The sequence below is a fragment of the Humulus lupulus genome, chromosome 9, assembly GCF_963169125.1.
Source record: "Humulus lupulus chromosome 9, drHumLupu1.1, whole genome shotgun sequence".
NCBI classification, from domain to species: domain Eukaryota; kingdom Viridiplantae; phylum Streptophyta; class Magnoliopsida; order Rosales; family Cannabaceae; genus Humulus; species Humulus lupulus.
The window spans coordinates 111,363,291-111,380,505 of NC_084801.1; the positions used below are offsets into that span (position 1 = coordinate 111,363,291).

Below are 17,215 nucleotides of genomic sequence, written 5' to 3' on the forward strand. Positions count from 1 at the left end.
GCCGTCTCGCCCTCCTGCTCGGCCGCTGCGGAGGCCTCCCCGGTCTCAGAAGGTGCCTCTTGCTGGAGGCAAGCTTTGAACCCTTCCTGGAAGACCTCCCAGTCCGCTCCTAAGAAGGATAAGTCGCCGTCCGAGTTATAGACCTAGCAGTGGTAGAACATGTCCTCCATGGCAGAGCTAGAAGCCGCCTTCTCCGTTTCCAGGGCTGCCTTAGCCTCCTCGGCCCCAGTCTTCGCAGAGTCTAGCTCGACCAGCGCGGCAGCAAGGGCGGCCTTGGTGGCCTCAGCCTCTTGAAGCTTAGGACGGGCTTCATCCAGCTCGGCCTGCGCGGCCGCCAAAGCATCCTTGGCTTCTTTTTCCTTCTGTTGGGCCGTCTGCAGGGCGACCAAGGCAGTTTGATGGGCAGTCAAAACCGTCTGATGCTCGCCCCTCATCTCCTCGAGCCGGGCCCTGGACCTGGATATGCTCCGGTGAAGGGCCAAGACACTCTACAAAAACAAAGAGGCAACTGCCTTAGAAAAAAAAGAGAAATAGGGCAAGGCATGGTAATCAAAGATCATAAAAGGGTAAAGCTAGCTTACCGTTAGAGCCATTCCCAATGAAGAATCCATTACATTCTCCGGGATCCTTGTTTCGATGGCCCGCAGGTCTCTCTCGGTGGCGCGGTAGAAGTGGTTGATGGCGTAGCTCGCCGTCTCATACACCGTCCCCCGGAAGACGTTAGGAATCTTCTCCAAGGCCTGGGGATCAACGGGAATGCGCACATCCGGGACTACGGCCGTTAGAGTCCCGGCCTCCGCCTCCATGTCCCGAGCAGGGGATAGAGCTCGTGGAGGGGGTGGGGGCATCTTCTCCACTGGCGAAGGAGGAGGTACCTTGGCCAAGGCAGCCGGGCCCTGGTCTTTCCCCTTTGCAGGGAATTTGGATGATGTCCCGACGACTTTCTTTGCCATCCGAAGTTTCTTCACCATGGGCCCGGAAGCCCCAATGGAGGAGCTCCCTCCGGCAAACTTAGCCTGCAAATCTTTGTTCCTGGGCTGAGACATCTCCTCTGGAAAAACAAAGACATTATTAATACACAAGTTAGCATTTATGCAAAAATAGCAAAGATAAGGAGAACAGAATCCAAAAACATGTATCGTAAGGGATCCTACCCCCCGAGCTAGGAGAGGAATCTATGGTCACGACCATCGACCCCGGAGCTTCCGCTGGGGAATCTAAGTCAATGATTACGCGAGCTGGCTCGGGCTCTGGGTCTGAATTTGGCTCAGGACTAGACTCTTCTACATATTGCCTAAGACCTCGAGCTACGGTACCCCCCCCAGAGTGATGGCCATGACCGAAGGTTGGTCCCGTACTCCTCAAATAAGGTCAACCTAAAGGCTAAGGTGTTGTCTACGACTACAGTGCCCCTAGGACGGCTACTTTCGTAATCTAGCACGAGCCGGTCAACACAATGAAGCAGGGTTATGTCAAGGTCAGGGTCGCTTCGGTGGCACTGGACGGGCTGGTTGGGATTAAACCTAGCTAGCCGGGGATCTGCGGTGGCCCTATCTAAGTTCCTAGATAGATATGGGTTACCTTGGCCGGAGGGACCTGCAGCTGCTCCGGACCGGATCCTCTCCTCGTCCGTTATTTGGGCGACCTCCAGCGCCCGCTTCCTCCTCACGAGGGGCACCTCGTCCTCCTCGTCCTCATCCCTCGCGGCCTCATATCGCGAGCTGGGGGAAGACCCCGGGGTCTCCTCAGGGCCAAAGTCTGGCCTGGAGAGATCAGCTTGCATGCCAGCATCGTCTCGTCTGTCACGAGCTGGCGATAGTCCTTTTCACTGGGGGGCAAACCCGCCAGTGCCTCATACTGACTCCCAAGGATCACAGACTTATCTGCCCTCGCGAAAATGGCTGCAGAATTATTCAAAGTCAGAAACGGATAGAGGGGGAGCTAACCAATACTTAACTTACGAGCTAAGAGTAAAAGGTACTTACGAGGATGGTTGAAGTAGTGCAGTTCGCAGTTGTGAAACCCCTTGGACATAAAGAACTGGTCTTTGAAGTCGTTGGGGTGGCTGGGCAGCTCGATGACCGCAGCCGTATTTGGAAACCGGGTCAAGTAATAGAACCATTCGCCTCGCCCCCGCTGCTCCGGGCTGGCCTTGAGGCAGAAAAAATATAGGATATCTACCGGAGTGGGGACCTCCCTCTCCTGTTTCAAGAACAGATATCTCAACCTCGCCAACAAACGATAGGAGTTGGGGGGGAGCTGGAAAGGAGCCAACCTCACGTAGTTGAGGAAGTCGGCGAAGTATTGGTCCAGCGGGAGGAAAGCCCTAGCCTTGAAGTGCTTGTCACTCTAGGCCACGAACTCCTCGTCGAGCAGCGCGCAGCTCCGCTCACCTTCTGCGGGAGGTCGGGCGATCATGGCGCCCCTCCCCAGTTCGATGTTGTGGGAAATGAATATTTTATTCACTTTCCCTTGGTCAGTGATCTTCGAGACGATCCTCTTGGCCTCGAAGAAAGGATTGGGCGCCACCTCGAGCTCCTGCTCCACGGCCGGCCTGAAGACAGGGATTGGGGAGTCTGACATCACCTCTTTTCCTTTGGATTGTTGGGAGGACGAGCTACCTGCGATCCTCTTAGGAGTATTCTTCTTGGGTCCCATCTGGTCGCCTAGCGAACAAAAGAAGAAATTTCAGAAAAGGCGACCTAAGCATAAGGGAGAGTCAAAAGAGGTGTTTCCTTTGCACGAGCTGAGGTAATCTCAGCCCGTGGAGAGTGAGACCACGCGGTTCTATGAACACGCGCCTGTGCTCCCAACAGATCCCCGATTACTCGGAATTCGTGTGTCATGAGGGTCAGGATAGAAATTTTCCTTGGAAGGAAAGTTTCAGTAGGCAAGAGGTGCAAAACCGCCTGTGAAGCGTGTCCCCTAAGCTACCCGGTTTTGCACCCAAAGTACTGGATATTTTAAACAAGCATACCAAAAATCCTACCCAGAAGATTTACCCAGAAAATGCACCCTATAAGCCATGCTCCTTAATGGTTTTCTTCTACAATCAATGCCCTAAAGTAAAAACCTACACCCTTCATGCCCACAAAAAACCAACAGAATATTTCATGCAGCTACAGGAACTATTTACCTAGGCTACAGTGAACAGAAAATTTAAAACATGCATAGTCAGAGAACTTACGAAGTAGTTTGCTGTGGGATGGATGAAGGGGTCGTCTGGGTTGGGGCCTCGATGGAATGACTAGTTCCAAAATCTCAAAGGAACCCTTGCGCCTGACCTTCTGGAATGCTGGGAATGGTGGCCGGGAGGAAGAGGGTTTGTCTTTTGAGGGTGAGAAGAAAGAAGAAGATGGAAGATTTGGAAAATTTTCAAATAAAAGGGTGGCCCATGCGTAAGGTGGCCACCCCTTTTATATACGTGAAAGGCCACGTGAGGAGGGCCGTTGGATTGCCCTGATGTGGGATCCAAGGCTCTCCACTCGAAAGGCGAAACGACGGCTGAGTATAGGCTAGGCCATTTAATGCGGTTCTCGGAAGACATACCGTCACCAACCACGATGTTCCACGTATTCGGTGCCTGCGTAAAAGGTGGAATATGGAGAGTCCATGGAGAAGCCTAAAAGCCCCTACTGTGGCCCTACACGACATCTTGTACCACGAGCAGGGGCTTGGGGGGAAAATGTACGCCCTGATTTTCTAACAGGCTATTAGCGAGCTGAAATATGGCCTAATTATATCAGCTACGTGGATACCCCATGACCGGAGCTGCCGTCGTCAGGTCTTACCACTTTATCTCGAGGTAGCCAAGGGTTCGCCAAGATTACTCAAGGGCCGAGTCAGGACTATGAAGGCCGCAGATTGAGAAGGCATCCAGTTCGGGATACGAGCTGGATGTGGAAGCTATGACCTTTTATAAAGTCAACCACGCAATGTAAACGTGCATATATCAGACATCACGTGTCTGATATATCCCTGAATTCTCGGACACGCAGCATGAACGTGCGTATTCAGGCACCCACGACTGGGTTGGCCCATTGTCCCCCTTACCTATTGATTAGACCACACTTCATTTGTCAGGTTTTAGGAATTAATCATGAATGTCACAGAAGTGACATGATAGGTAAGAAGGTCACGGGATGACCCCCCTACCAACTCCCAGGTGCCCTCTCCTATAAATATGGAGACCCTGGGAGTTGCAAAGGGTTGGATTCTGTATTGTAAGGAAATACCCTGTAAAGAATACCAGGCATATAGCAATAATATTGGCTGGTGGAGTAGAAGGATTTTAACCTTTGAACCACCTAAAAACGTAGTTGTGTCATTAGTCCATTAAAAGATCATTTATCTATTTCAGTTCGTTATTAAGCACTAATCTCTTTCTCTCATTTTCTTAATTACCTGTTGGTGAAGAACCGTGTCAACACCATCATACAGATATAGGGAGCTCTTAGTCCCATCACAAACACATAACCGGGTGCAGTTTTCTTACCTTTAGATTTTGCTAGCTTTGTTCAATTTGATCCTCAAGCACGATCTCATCCGGGCCCTAGCGTACACCTAGTCACAGCCATAGATCAAAATCATCACCAAACCTCGAATCCAAAACCTAGCCTCGGGACCAATCCCGAGCCCTCGGGAAGCCCTAATTCCACCAAACGGGGTGGTGGAATCAAACCCCGAGCCTCCGGGCAAAAACCCTAAGAAATAACCTAAAAACCCATTTATGGGAACAGTGTAGCACTACAGCGCTACAACCAGAGCCAAAAACACCCCAGACCACAAAGCCTAGCGCTGTAGTGCCCAAAGGCTAGCGCTACCACGCTAGTCACAGCACAACAAACCCTGCATTTTCTTCCTTCGATTTTACCCAAGCCAAACCTTACCAAAACTCTTCCAAAATTCAACCAAACATAAAAACAAGCCTACCAATGTCTCCAACTCACCCCAAATGACCCAACCACAAGAAATTCAATCACATGCACCCCAAAACACAAAATTCACCATGGTTGAACCTAGAGCTCAAAACTCAACAGAAACCAATTGAAATTACATAACTTAAACTAGAGTTTCTTACCTTTGATGGATGAGCTCAACCTAGGCTATCTTCCACACTAGCTTAGCCTTCACCTCCTCAAAGCTTCAGCATCAACTCCCTAGAATTCCCCATCAAAGCTCAGCTCAAAATCCATATCAATACTAAGAACTAGAAACTGAGTTACAACCTCAAGACCTTACCTTAAATGATGAGTAACCTCTGCCAATTCCTCAAGAAAAATCAAGGATCCTAGCCTCAAGTTCCTACCCAAACTCCCTTTGAGTTTTAGCTCCAAGAAACCACAAAAATTGGTGATGAGAAGCCTACACCATTGAGAGAAACCCCAGCTTTTCCCTTCCTTCTTTTCTCTTTCTTTTCTTTTCTTCAGACCTCTACTGCCTTCTACACACTCCACTAAGGTATAAAGTCTAGTATTACTTATCCCTTATAAGCCAAATGACCAATTTTCCCTCCCCTTTATAACTAAGCTTTTAAACCTCCTAGGGGCATTTTGGTCATTACACCCAATTCCCGCTAATTCCTCGAATGTCTCTAATATTTACCGCTTACTTTCTGAATCCTAACTAATCACCAATTATATTCCCTAATATCAAAATAGACTCCAATATATTATCTAAATTCCCAGAAATACCCCCAGACTCGCCCCGAGCAGGGTATAAATCCCTGCCGTGACTTTTTTGCTGAACCGCTCACTAGGATCGCCTCGAGTCACAGATTACAAATTTATCCACAGAATAATGTGGTCTCAACAATTTATCACAAATATATACAGTTATACCCTCAACGGGCCAAAATTACGAATATGCCCTTCTAACTTAGTCAGGGCCTACATGCATACTAATACACATAGTCATGCATCACGGATATTCAATTCGTCATAAAACATACTTTTAATCATTTAATTCACATATAATCCAGTTATGCCCTCCCGACACATTAATTAAGGCCTTTAAGCCTTATTAGTGAATTTGGGTCGTTACAGCATTTCTCACAACTTATTCCCGGTGCAGTCAAACCAAAAAACTCAATAACTCAATCCATGTATACCTCTACCATGTACAAGTAAAGAATTGGAAATCAAAAGATAAAAAATGAACGAAAGGTAATAGAATAATTTCACACATCTTTAATTATCAATTTTTAATACATCCTAAGAATATAGATAGAAACTCATTTATTAAAAAAATTGATATTTGCGGCGAAGATATCTAAGTTTTTCAAATTATGATACTTAAATACCTAACTCTTTTTTTTGCGGCTAAAATACATTCCGTCACACTTTCTTGGTACCCGTAGTTACCTAGCCGTTAAGTGCCAGGTATGCGCCTACGTGGCAACTTCTCATTGGTCTGATAAAAATAAAAATATTTAAAAATTAAATAAAAATCTAATAAAAATTTAAAAATGATTTGAAATTATATTTTAATTAAATTAAAATTAAATATTATTAATTAAAATCCCCAAGAATAAAAATCTAATTAAAAATAAAACAAAATTCTGATTATTAACTAATTAAGAATTAAAACATTATCAAAATTAAAATACATTTAAAACAATTAAGAACTAAAGAAGGAATTGTTTCCACGATTTACAAACCCAAGCTGATAAGATCAGATTTACAAACCCATTTCATATTCACAAACCTATTCACAAACCTAGATTTACAAGATTCAAGCTTACCTAAACTCAAGAACAATTACAAAGTCTGTATTCCCAAATCATAAAAAAATTAACATTTCAATCAAATATAATAATCCAAACAAATTTCAAAATCCATATAGCCAATCAAACAATTCAGATCTCAGATTCTTTGAATGAAAATAATCAATTTCAGAATCAAAACTTATCTCAAAATATGTACATACAACATTACAAAATCAATCAAACATTACCCAAATATGAATAAAACCCCAATTTCGAAGCAACCCAGTCGTCCTCCCCCAAACCCCGCCCCAGATTTCGACGAAGCCCGCAACCTCGACGTCTGAGTTTCGGAGAAGCCAACGATGTGCAGAGGTAGACATCCAAGGTCAAAAACTGAAAAAAGATGATGAAGAATGTGGAGGGAGGCACATCCCAGCGATGCCTCTGTCACGAAGCTTCGCCTTGAAGCCACCAATATCACAAAGCTTTGAAGATTCTCCCCATTGAACAGAAGATGAAGCATTGGGAGATGCCCAACCTCCCTCAATCGTTGGAGCCTGACCACCACCACTTCTCAAGCTCCATCTCATCCCCACGTCGAAGAGGCCCACGAAGACCCATCACCCATCAGTCCCAACCATTCCATCACCTGCCCTTCCCCTGTTCCCAGTTGTCGCCTCCCCATTTGAGCCGCGTGACAACCTTCCCATCCCAGTCGCAAGAAGAAGAAGAAGAAGAAGAAGAAGAAGAAGTTGATGAAGAAGATGAAGAAGAAAGAAGAAGAAGAAAAAAAATTATGTTTTTTTTTTTAATTTTTCTATTTTAAATTTAATTTTTGTTTTTATTAGTTATTTTAATGATCTGGTTATTGTAGTTTAATATATGTTTGGTTTTCAATTTAATTAAAATTAGTATTTTCTTTCTTTTTTTAATTTTTTATTTATTTTAAATATTTGAATGGATTTCTTAATTAAAAATTAAATAATAAAAACGTAGACCAATGAGGAGCCGCCACTTAGGCGCTTATCTGACACTTAACGACTAGGTACCTACGGATGCCAAGAAAGTATGACTGATGGTATTTTAGCCACAAAAAAAAATAGTCACATATTTAAGTGTTATAATTTGAAAATTAAATATTTTCGCCGCAAATATACCTTAAAAAATCATATTAAATTATTTTTTAAAATTTATTCTTAACTTTTTATTCTCTAATGTTTACTTTAACAAGTTTTAATTTTTTTTTAAAAAATTGTCTAAATATTTAAAATATATTTTATTTATATGTATTTTTAGAATATGAAAAAAGAAGAAAGAAAAAAGAAATGGTGACATAATGCCACTTTTTAATATTTGGGAGAAAAAGAGAGGGCGCCAATCGACTGATTAAATTTTATTACTCGTCGGGGAGTCGCTAACCGGTGGCCGTGCCCAACCAAGTACCCTTTCTTGCTTGAGAGTGAGAGTGATAGTCACAGATCCAGGTTGGTTTGTTTTGGGCGAATCAATGGATTGGAGTTTCGTTCGTAAAGCTTGGGAAAAGTGGGCCTCTCTCAATGTTGCCTCATCCTCCTCCCCCTCTTCTTCAGGTAACTAACTAAACACCTTCGCTTCAATTCAATCAAACCCCCATTAACGTTTTACCATTAATCAAGCCTGACTTTTTTAATTTCTATTCTTCTTTTGCAGCCCACCCACCACTCAAAGCTGCTTTTTTGATCAACTATGACCCAACAGGGCCCTCGCGCTTGTTGTCTATCATGTACGTATGCCACTCCCATTCAAACTAATATCATTTTTACATATCCTTTTCTTCTTAATTGCTAAATCTTTATTCAACTTCGTTCAGCGCAGAACAAGAAGGAATCAAAGTAAATCCCATTCACTTGACCCACTTCTTGGATTTCATCAAACGTGACAAACTCCACACCGAGACCTTCACTATTGCCCATAATCAATGTAAGTTCCATCTACTTACTTTGGTTTGGTTTGGTCTGATTTGTTTTGGTTGCGAAAGTAAGAGACTTTTCTGATTTTGGTTATTTCGTCAACTGAAGAATATGCTTAACATGTTTGGTCAGTAACTATAGCTCTTATGGTTGTTATCACTAACACAAGAGAATTAAAATGAATGGAAGAGACTTATTCTCATTGAATGAAAGAACAACTGATACAAGAGCTTATATACCAGCTAGATACAAGAAACGGATATAACTAGAACCTGTTATAACAAACACATCGGCTCAACTATACAATAGATAACAGACTTAACTAACTAACACTCTTTAGTCTAATAGTTGCAAACAAAGGAAAACCATTTAGTACTATGCCAGGCTCAGGGTACTACTACTACTACTACTAGGTGTAGTGCACTTGTGTTGTTTTACTATTTCTTAATCTTGTTACCCTTGAGCTCAATGTCTTATTGTGGTAAGGTTTTGATTTTTGGTGACAGATGTTGTGACATCAATTCATGAGAGTTGGTTCTGTGGAAGGTGCGTGAACACATCAAAGCCTGCTGGTGAAGGTGCTATCGTTATGCAAACGGCAGCGTTTATCTTGGTTGCACTGTGAGTCAGTGTGCATAGCATAGTCATACACTCCATTTGGTTTATTATTGTGTTAATTGTTTCTGATTGCATATCTTCTTCAACTATATAAAGAAGGCTTAAGTAACTTTTGGAGTTGTTTCCATTTCATTTGTGACTGACTGACAGGTATGATGGTTCTATGGGATCCGCATCTCGTGCCATGGTAGCTGTTGATCAATTTGTGGGACAATTAGGTCGAAGAAATCTATAATTAGGTAGGCACTAGTTTCTTGCTGACAATACATGTCTTGTGGGATGTTTTTTCTCAATGACTCTAAATGGGACTGGTGCTCCTCATTTTGCTCTTTAAGTCTTTGTATTATTGATTGATTATTTAACATGCATTTTTTTTTAGCTATGTCCTTGCTAAAGAGAAAGGTTCTAAGCATGGTGATAATAATAGTACTGATATATTACAAGAATGATATAGTTTACTAAAGAAAACTACAAAACTATGGACTATTTCTAGTGAAAACTATGGACTCATTTTTTCGAGAAATATTTTGTCAGTTTCATCTTTTTATTTGATCTCATCCAAAGTTTCTTAGTACTTGATTAATGAAAAAAAAATAGTGAAAAATAGTATTAAGCCAAGCTCCTCCAAGTTCATCAATGCTGTCCTCAAGCTGAGCTTCAATCATTTGACGGTGATGAAGCTACGAGCTCATCAATATGGTCTTTAAATCTTATTTATCTAGAGAGAATATGTAGAGGAATATAGAGGTGTGGAAGTAGCATGCCCGATCGTGAATATAAACGGTCAGACCTGCTGTATTTAGGTCTAGGATTTTCATTCAAAAGAAATCTTAAATTTTAGCAAAATACTATTTTTCTATGCAAAAGCCTCCCTCATTTACAAAATGATTATTTACCATATAATAATTAAAAAATATATATCATATTTTATATTAGACTTCTAAACTTTCAAAACCTTACCTGAAAGGAGATGGGTGTAAAGGAGCAAATTCTTTAATTTGGTAGGAAATAGGAGAAAGAGGGATATCCCTCTTTGGTATTGTAAATGGAAGAGTCCGAGTGTCGACGGGCTAGTACTATGCTTAGAGCCCTTGGTCAAAAGACTAAATTTTAGAAAAATACCACTATTTTTTTATATAATATGTTCCTAAATTTAGAAAAATATTGTTTATATATAATTATTATTGAAATATTATTGGGGTAAAAATAGTAATGGTTAAGGAATTTAGAAACAAAGGGCTCAAAGCCTAGTCCAAAGGGTCAAAACTAGCCCAAAGGCTTGAAGTTTAATCGCCCAAATGGTAACAATGGACCGAAAGCCTAATATACAAAAATTCATATATAAAGGCACTATTCGGCTAAGCTTCTTTAAGCTCTGTTATAGCTTTTAGAATTAAAAAGTTCGGGAAGTATTTGGATAAAAAATAAAAAATATTTTTTTAATTCAAAATAACTTTTGAGAAACTATTTTCTAAACTAGAATAATTTTTATAATTCTTAATTTATTCATGAAAGATCTTTCTTTTATTGATATCTAAAACATTTGAAAATAACTTTCATTAAAATATTAATCTTTATATAATAGTTTTTCAAATAGAAAAAAATAAGGTGTAATTTTTACTTATCTTATGTTTTTAGCTACAAGCGAAAGTAGAAACTTAACCAAAGAGTTCCAAGAAGTCAATTCTAGTTAGGACATAAAATGTTAAAGATTGAGAGGAAAGGTGAAATTGGAGTGACGAGCAAGTATTGAAGAACCCAAGATAAGAAAATTCATAGAAACTAGAGCATCTCATAAACAAAGAACCAATAAGAACAAAGGCTACCTCGACCTCAACCTTTATTGTAATATCCCAAATTCCCTAATGTGGCTTAGTGTCTGGATTAGGGGGCCAGGAGGGCCATAATTGGTTTAATGCATTGTTATTTGATTATATGCATACTTATATGAGTTATATTATTATATGATGATATTTGTATGCATGTGGGCCATTTTGGCCCGGTGAGGGCATTTTTGTATATTTATGTGTATGTATGTGATATTTGGGTGACACCACATTATTATGTGGATATGTTTGAGTTGTTTGTCATGAGACGATCCTAGGAGGCAAGTTAGCGGTTTGGTCATAACGGGGTTAATTACCGGACTCGGGGTGAGCCTAGGGGTAAATTGGTGTTTAGTTCATTACCGGGAATGAACAGGAAATGAGATATGATTCAATGATTATTTGAAGATATTGGGAATAACAGGAATTTGAGGATGTTAATTATGATTAACAAGATAGGTGAGAAATGACAATTTTGCCCTTGGGTGGCTTTGAAGGTTTTAGATGGCCCTAGGGGCATTTTGGTTATTTAGGCCATTAGATAAACTCAACCAAGTAAGTTATAGAAGGAACCAAGGCAGAAAAATAGAGGTTCTCTTTTCTCTCTCTCTCGATTATTTTCTCTCTTTCCGTTGGAATTTTTGAAGCTAAGCTAGGGATTCAAGCTTGAGGTTTTGAGGCTTGGGGTTTGGGATTTTAGTGCAGCAACTGAAGGTGTTAATTATGTGCTTGAGGTAAGATTTTCAACTTGAACTTTAAGGTTTTGCTTTGTTTTTATATTGTTTGAAGGTTTGAGAGTTTTGGTTGTAGAATTGAGTATTTGATGGTGCGTTGAGTGTTTCTAGGCTTGGGTTTTTTTGTTAGAATGGTGATAATGTTGTATTAATAATTGGTTTTGATATTGGGAATTTTTTGATGGGTTTTGGCTGAGTTTGGATTGAGGAAAATGCAGGGGAGCTGGGTTCGCGGGGTCAAGTCGCGACCGAGTTCTTGGGGGCTGCGACTTGAATGAACCCCAGAGCCTTCACTGGGCTCTGTCTGGCAGGCGCGCCGCGACCTTCAAGGGCAAGTCGCAGCCCGCCCCTAGCACCTAGACAGGGGGCTTGTCTGTCTAGGAGGCGTGCTGCCCCTTTGACACACTCACATGGGGCCATTTTTTGTAAGTGAGCATGCCTTGGTGCTTGATCATTAGTCAAGTCTTGCACCAAGCAACCTCATGGGGTAGGGTAGTGGCAATTTTGTAATTATGCATATGTCTCCCAGACAAAAATCATATATGTTACTTGGAAGACCTTGTATCCCTAGAAGACTCCTTAGGGGGAGGTGACCTGGTGACTTAGGGAAGCACCATGGCCACCAGCAAATAGGGACCAAAGCTGTGTACTCCCCTGCCCTATCAAGACTATATATTAATAAAACGATGTTTATCCATACTTGCTCTTGTATGCTCCCTTGTTGCCTATGTGTTACTTGTTTGTTATCTTCGTTGGGTCATTACGTGCCACTTGCCTTGTTGTGTGCTTTGTGTTGTGTGGATGTTCCAAGGAATGACTTGCTTTGTGCTTGCTCATACTTCGTTATTGCCCGTTGCAGGTCCGAGATGTGTATGTGGCTAACCACTGAGTTTGTTTGCCTGCAGGTGTGTGTTGTAGGCTGACTTGCTAGCTTGAAGTGTTTGCAAGTGCCGCACGTTCCGTCTACTTGGAGTACCCAAATAGCCGGCCCGTGACACGCCGCGGCCCTTGGGGGCAGGTAGCGGCCCGCCTGTCTGTTTTTGGCCAGACATGTTTTTATTCAGTTTTAAGCGCGAGTTTTCTAACCTTAAGGCTCAGGATCAAATCTACTAACTATTTTAGTATTCAAGGTCCTGGGGGCTAGGTCTTAATCCAGAAGTCTTTTATTACTCATTTTATTGATAGGATTTCATATTTGGTTATGATTAGGTGACCACCAAGGGCCTAAGGACAGGATTGTTCTCAAAGGTCGTTATTTATTTATTTCACGCTCGAACCTGAGGTAAGAAAACTGCACCCATGTTGTGACATGCATGATTAGGGCATGGCCCGAATATTGAATATAGTATTGATTGGGCATTGACCCTTACAAATGCACATAATTATGATTGTGTTTGCGAGTATTGTTGTAGCATGTTGAGTGCTCTATATTTATGGATATCTGTTGCATTATGAATGTTGGGTTGCATTGTTTACTTGTGAATGACACTGACTTATTAGTCAGAAACGACAATGGTGTTTAGTACTGGTTGTGAAGCTCTGACTTATCAGTCATGATCGGCAATGGCACTGAGCGCTGGTCGTATGAAATTGACTTATGAGTCAAGAGTAGCAATAGCGCATTGAACGCTGGTCAATATGATTAGATCTAATCAACAAGAGCATTAAATACTTGACCGACCTATTGGTCGAAGAAAACTAAAGCGCTTGGCTAGTCTATGACTAGTTACTCAGAGCCAGGGCTTAAAGGCTCAGATGACTTGATAGTCACATGGCTGAGGGCGCAGGACCTCAGAATGACTTATTAGTCATCTATTCAAGGTGCAGGACCCCAAGATGTCTCATTAGTCATCTTTCAGGGCATGGGGCCCTAGAATGACTTAATAGTCAGCAATCTAGAGCGCAGGACCCCAGACTGGCTTGATAGTCATCATCTGATTAGGGCTGCGAGCCGCAGAATGATTTCATGATAATTTATTTACATTGTATACATGTAGTAATAAGTTTTCTTGCTGCATTGGCCCATGGGTGCTATGTGGTGCAGGTAAAGGGAAAGAAAAGCTTACCCAGCCTTGAGTGGAGAGCTTAAGTGGCGACGTGTACATATGTGGCCGCTTGACCACCACGGCCAAGGTGTTTCTCAAGGGAACTAGGGTTTAACCCTATTTTTGTCGCTTAGGTTGGCAGATTGTAACTTTTGAACTATAATGACCATTTTGGATTGTAAATGACTTTGTAAATACTTTTATGGGATCCCATGTTCAGTTTGATGTTTTTAGCAAAATATATCCATTCCTTTTGACTGAGATTTTCACCCTGGCCTATTAATAACATTAAATGCACGTTTATGGCCTAATAACTCGGTTAGCGAGTTAAGTAATATTTAAAGTACAAAGTGTGACGGTCTTGGCTAACCAGGGCGTTACAACTTGGTATCAAAGCGTGCCAAGGTTTAGGGATTCCTGTAGACTGGCTGGGCATGTACACTCGCCACTGAAGACAAGCTCGACTCATGGTTCGGTAACTATTTATGTGGTTGTGTGTTTAACTGCTTAAATAGAATATAAATGCTTTATCTGCTTGCATGAGATACACTAGTAAGGCTGACCCTTGACAGATGCGTGATAAGCAAGAACGTGCTTATTAGCACTGATATTGCTAGAACATGCTTATTAGCATAGTTAATTGTTAATTGCTAAGTGTTAAATGTTAACTGTTATAATTAAGAATCGACATGCTTATTAGCATGATTGTGGAACATGGATGAGTTTCTGCTTGATCTTGGACCGTGAGGTGGCAAGATGTTTAGTTATCACTACCTAACTGGCCGCATTGATTATTGCAGCAAGGTATAAAGCGAAAGTATGCTTCCAAGACAGGTAGATTCATCAGCTAGCCAAGATGATCAGGGTTAGAATGACAGACAGGGTCAGGATAATGACTAGGGTCAGACCCCTCAACCAGCTTCTGAAAACTGGCAGAAGTTGCTTGTCGATTTACAAGCCAGAGTAACGAGGCAAGAAGAAGAAATCCGCCTCCTGAGACAGCAACAGGTTTCTGTAGGGAACATCTTGCCAGAGGCACCACCTGTAGCAGTGCCAACAGTTGAGCAGTTGCCAGAGGTTGGAAGCAAATGGGAACCTCTTTATGAAAGGTTCAGGAAACAACACCCTCTAGTTTTTTAGGGTAGTGCAGATCCAGCTAAAGCTGAGCAATGGATGAGCATGGTTACCACCATCCTTGACTTTATGAGGGTGTCTGTTAATGAGAGAGTGGCTTGTGCCACATATATGTTTCGGGAGGATGCCTGAATTTGGTGGGAAGTGATATCCCAGAACATGAATGTTAATGCCCTGAGTTGGGAAGAGTTTCAAACTCTGTTCAATGAAAAGTACTATAATGATGCCATCAGGGCTGCAAAAGCTGAAGAGTTTAGCAAACTGTTTCAGGGAAGTTTATCAGTGACTGAGTACGCTTTAAAGTTTGACAGACTAGCAAAGTTTGCAATGGAACTGGTGGCCACTGATGGGACCAGAAGGAAGAGATTTCTCAGGGGCTACAACCTAGGATAGCCCATGATGTTCATATTACCACTGTGTTTGGAGTTACTACTTATGCATAGGTGGTTGAGAATGCGCTCATAGCTGAGAGTGCAGAGAACAAGATATGGCATGATAATGTATCTAGGAGAGACATTAGGAGGGTGGGACCTCCATTTTATGGGTTCAGGTAGGGGTGGAGGCCCCAGTGATCAGAAGAGGAAGGCTCTTGATGCCTTCCCAACTCCAAGCCCAGACAGGAGATCACGTGGCATTTCAATGGCTCGCCAGGGCAGCAGTGAGGCTTGGAGGACTTTTCCTGAGTGTCCTAGATGCAAGAGGCGCCATCTAGGGGAGTGTCGGGCAAGAGCTTGCTTTTTATGTGGAGTAGTGGAGCATTTGAAGAAAGATTACCCAAGAGCAAGAAAGGAAGAGCCAAGAAAGGCGGACAACTCAACCCAGCTTGAGTGTTCGCACTAACTCAGGCAGAAGCTAAGGCTTGTCCCTCAGTAGTTACATGTAAGATTTTTAGTGTTGGAACTCCTTATACTGTTTTGATTGATTTTGGCGCTACACATTCTTTTGTTGCTAGTAGAATTATTGATAAACTGTGTAGACCATGTGATTATTATGCTGTGGGGTTCAGAACCTTATTACCCACTAGGAAACTAGTAGTATCCAGAAGATGGGTCAGATCATTGCCAGTGACAGTAGAAAGCATAGAGGTATCAATTGATTTAATAAAGTTGGTTATGACTAACTTTGACATGATTCTGGGTATGGATTGGTTGGTGAAGTATAGGGAAACTATAGATTGCTTATGGGTTGATAAAGTAATAGTAAAAATTGGTGTATATGTTGCTTATAATGATTGATAGTTGCTGAATAGGTTGCTTAAAGGTTTCTTCATATGTTGCTTATGAGGATTATGGGTTTCTTTAAGGGCTGCTGATAATTAGGTTATAATAATGGTGGTTTGTTCCTGCATATGTTGCTTTATAGTTGCTTAGGTTGTTGTATATGCTCATTATAAAAGCTTGTGGTTTTTTGAATAGGTTGCTTATTAGTTGCTTTAGGTATTATAAAGGTTGTTGAAAAGGTTGTTAAAAATGTTGTTTAAGAGTTCCATTATTTGTTGTCCATGTTGCTTATGGGTTGCTAAAGTAATAGTAAAGATTGTTGCATATGTTGCTTATAATGATTGGTAGTTGCTAAATATGTTGCTTAAATGTTTCTTCATATGTTGCTTATGGGGGTTATGGGTTTCTTTAAGGGTTGCTGATAATTAGGTTATAATAATGATGTTTTGTTGTTGCGTATGTTGCTTTATAGTTGCTTAGGTTGTTTTATATGCTCATTATAAAAGGTTGTGGGTTTTTGAATAGGTTGCTTATTAGTTGCTTTAGGTATTATAAAGGTTGCAGAAAATGTTGTTTAAGAGTTCTATTATTTGTTGTCCATGTTGCTTATGGGTTGCTAAAGTAATAGTAAAGGTTGTTGTATATGTTGCTTATAATAATTGGTAGTTGTTGAATAGTTGAAATGTCGCTTCAAGGGTTGTTGTATAATGTCACTTTATAGTTGAAAGTGTAACTTCAATGGTTGCTTAATAAGTTGCAGGTTGCTGAATAGATTGCTTAAGAGATGCTTAAGTAGTTGTAATAGTTGTTGTATATATTGCTTATAATGATTGATAGTTGCTGAATATGTTGCTTAAGTAGTTGTAACATTTGTTGTACATATTGCTTATAATGATTGGTAGGTAGGTGGTGAATATGTTACTTAATAGTTGCTTAAGTAGTTGTGACAGTTGTTGTATATGTTGCTTATAATGATCGGTAGT

General features: G+C 41.4%; 1 protein-coding gene across 1 annotated transcript; it reads left to right on the forward strand.

Annotated features, from left to right (window-relative positions):
• Positions 1–8,044: 8,044 nt before the first annotated feature.
• On the forward strand, positions 8,045–9,655 carry LOC133801720 (uncharacterized). The gene is made up of 5 exons (XM_062239981.1): positions 8,045–8,295; positions 8,396–8,468; positions 8,556–8,665; positions 9,162–9,276; positions 9,424–9,655. The coding sequence occupies exons 1-5, from the start codon at positions 8,214–8,216 to the stop codon at positions 9,506–9,508; spliced, it is 465 nt and encodes a 154-aa protein (XP_062095965.1). The 5' UTR covers positions 8,045–8,213; the 3' UTR covers positions 9,509–9,655.
• The last annotated feature ends 7,560 nt before the right edge of the window (positions 9,656–17,215 follow it).

Bases quoted from the DNA above. Each gene is read 5' to 3' on its own strand.
- LOC133801720 (XM_062239981.1), top strand. From the start codon at position 8,214: ATGGATTGGAGTTTCGTTCGTAAAGCTTGGGAAAAGTGGGCCTCTCTC. The intron at 8,296-8,395 runs GTAACTAACTAA...CTTCTTTTGCAG, and splicing joins CTCCTCCCCCTCTTCTTCAG to CCCACCCACCACTCAAAGCT. The intron at 8,469-8,555 runs GTACGTATGCCA...AACTTCGTTCAG, and splicing joins TCGCGCTTGTTGTCTATCAT to CGCAGAACAAGAAGGAATCA.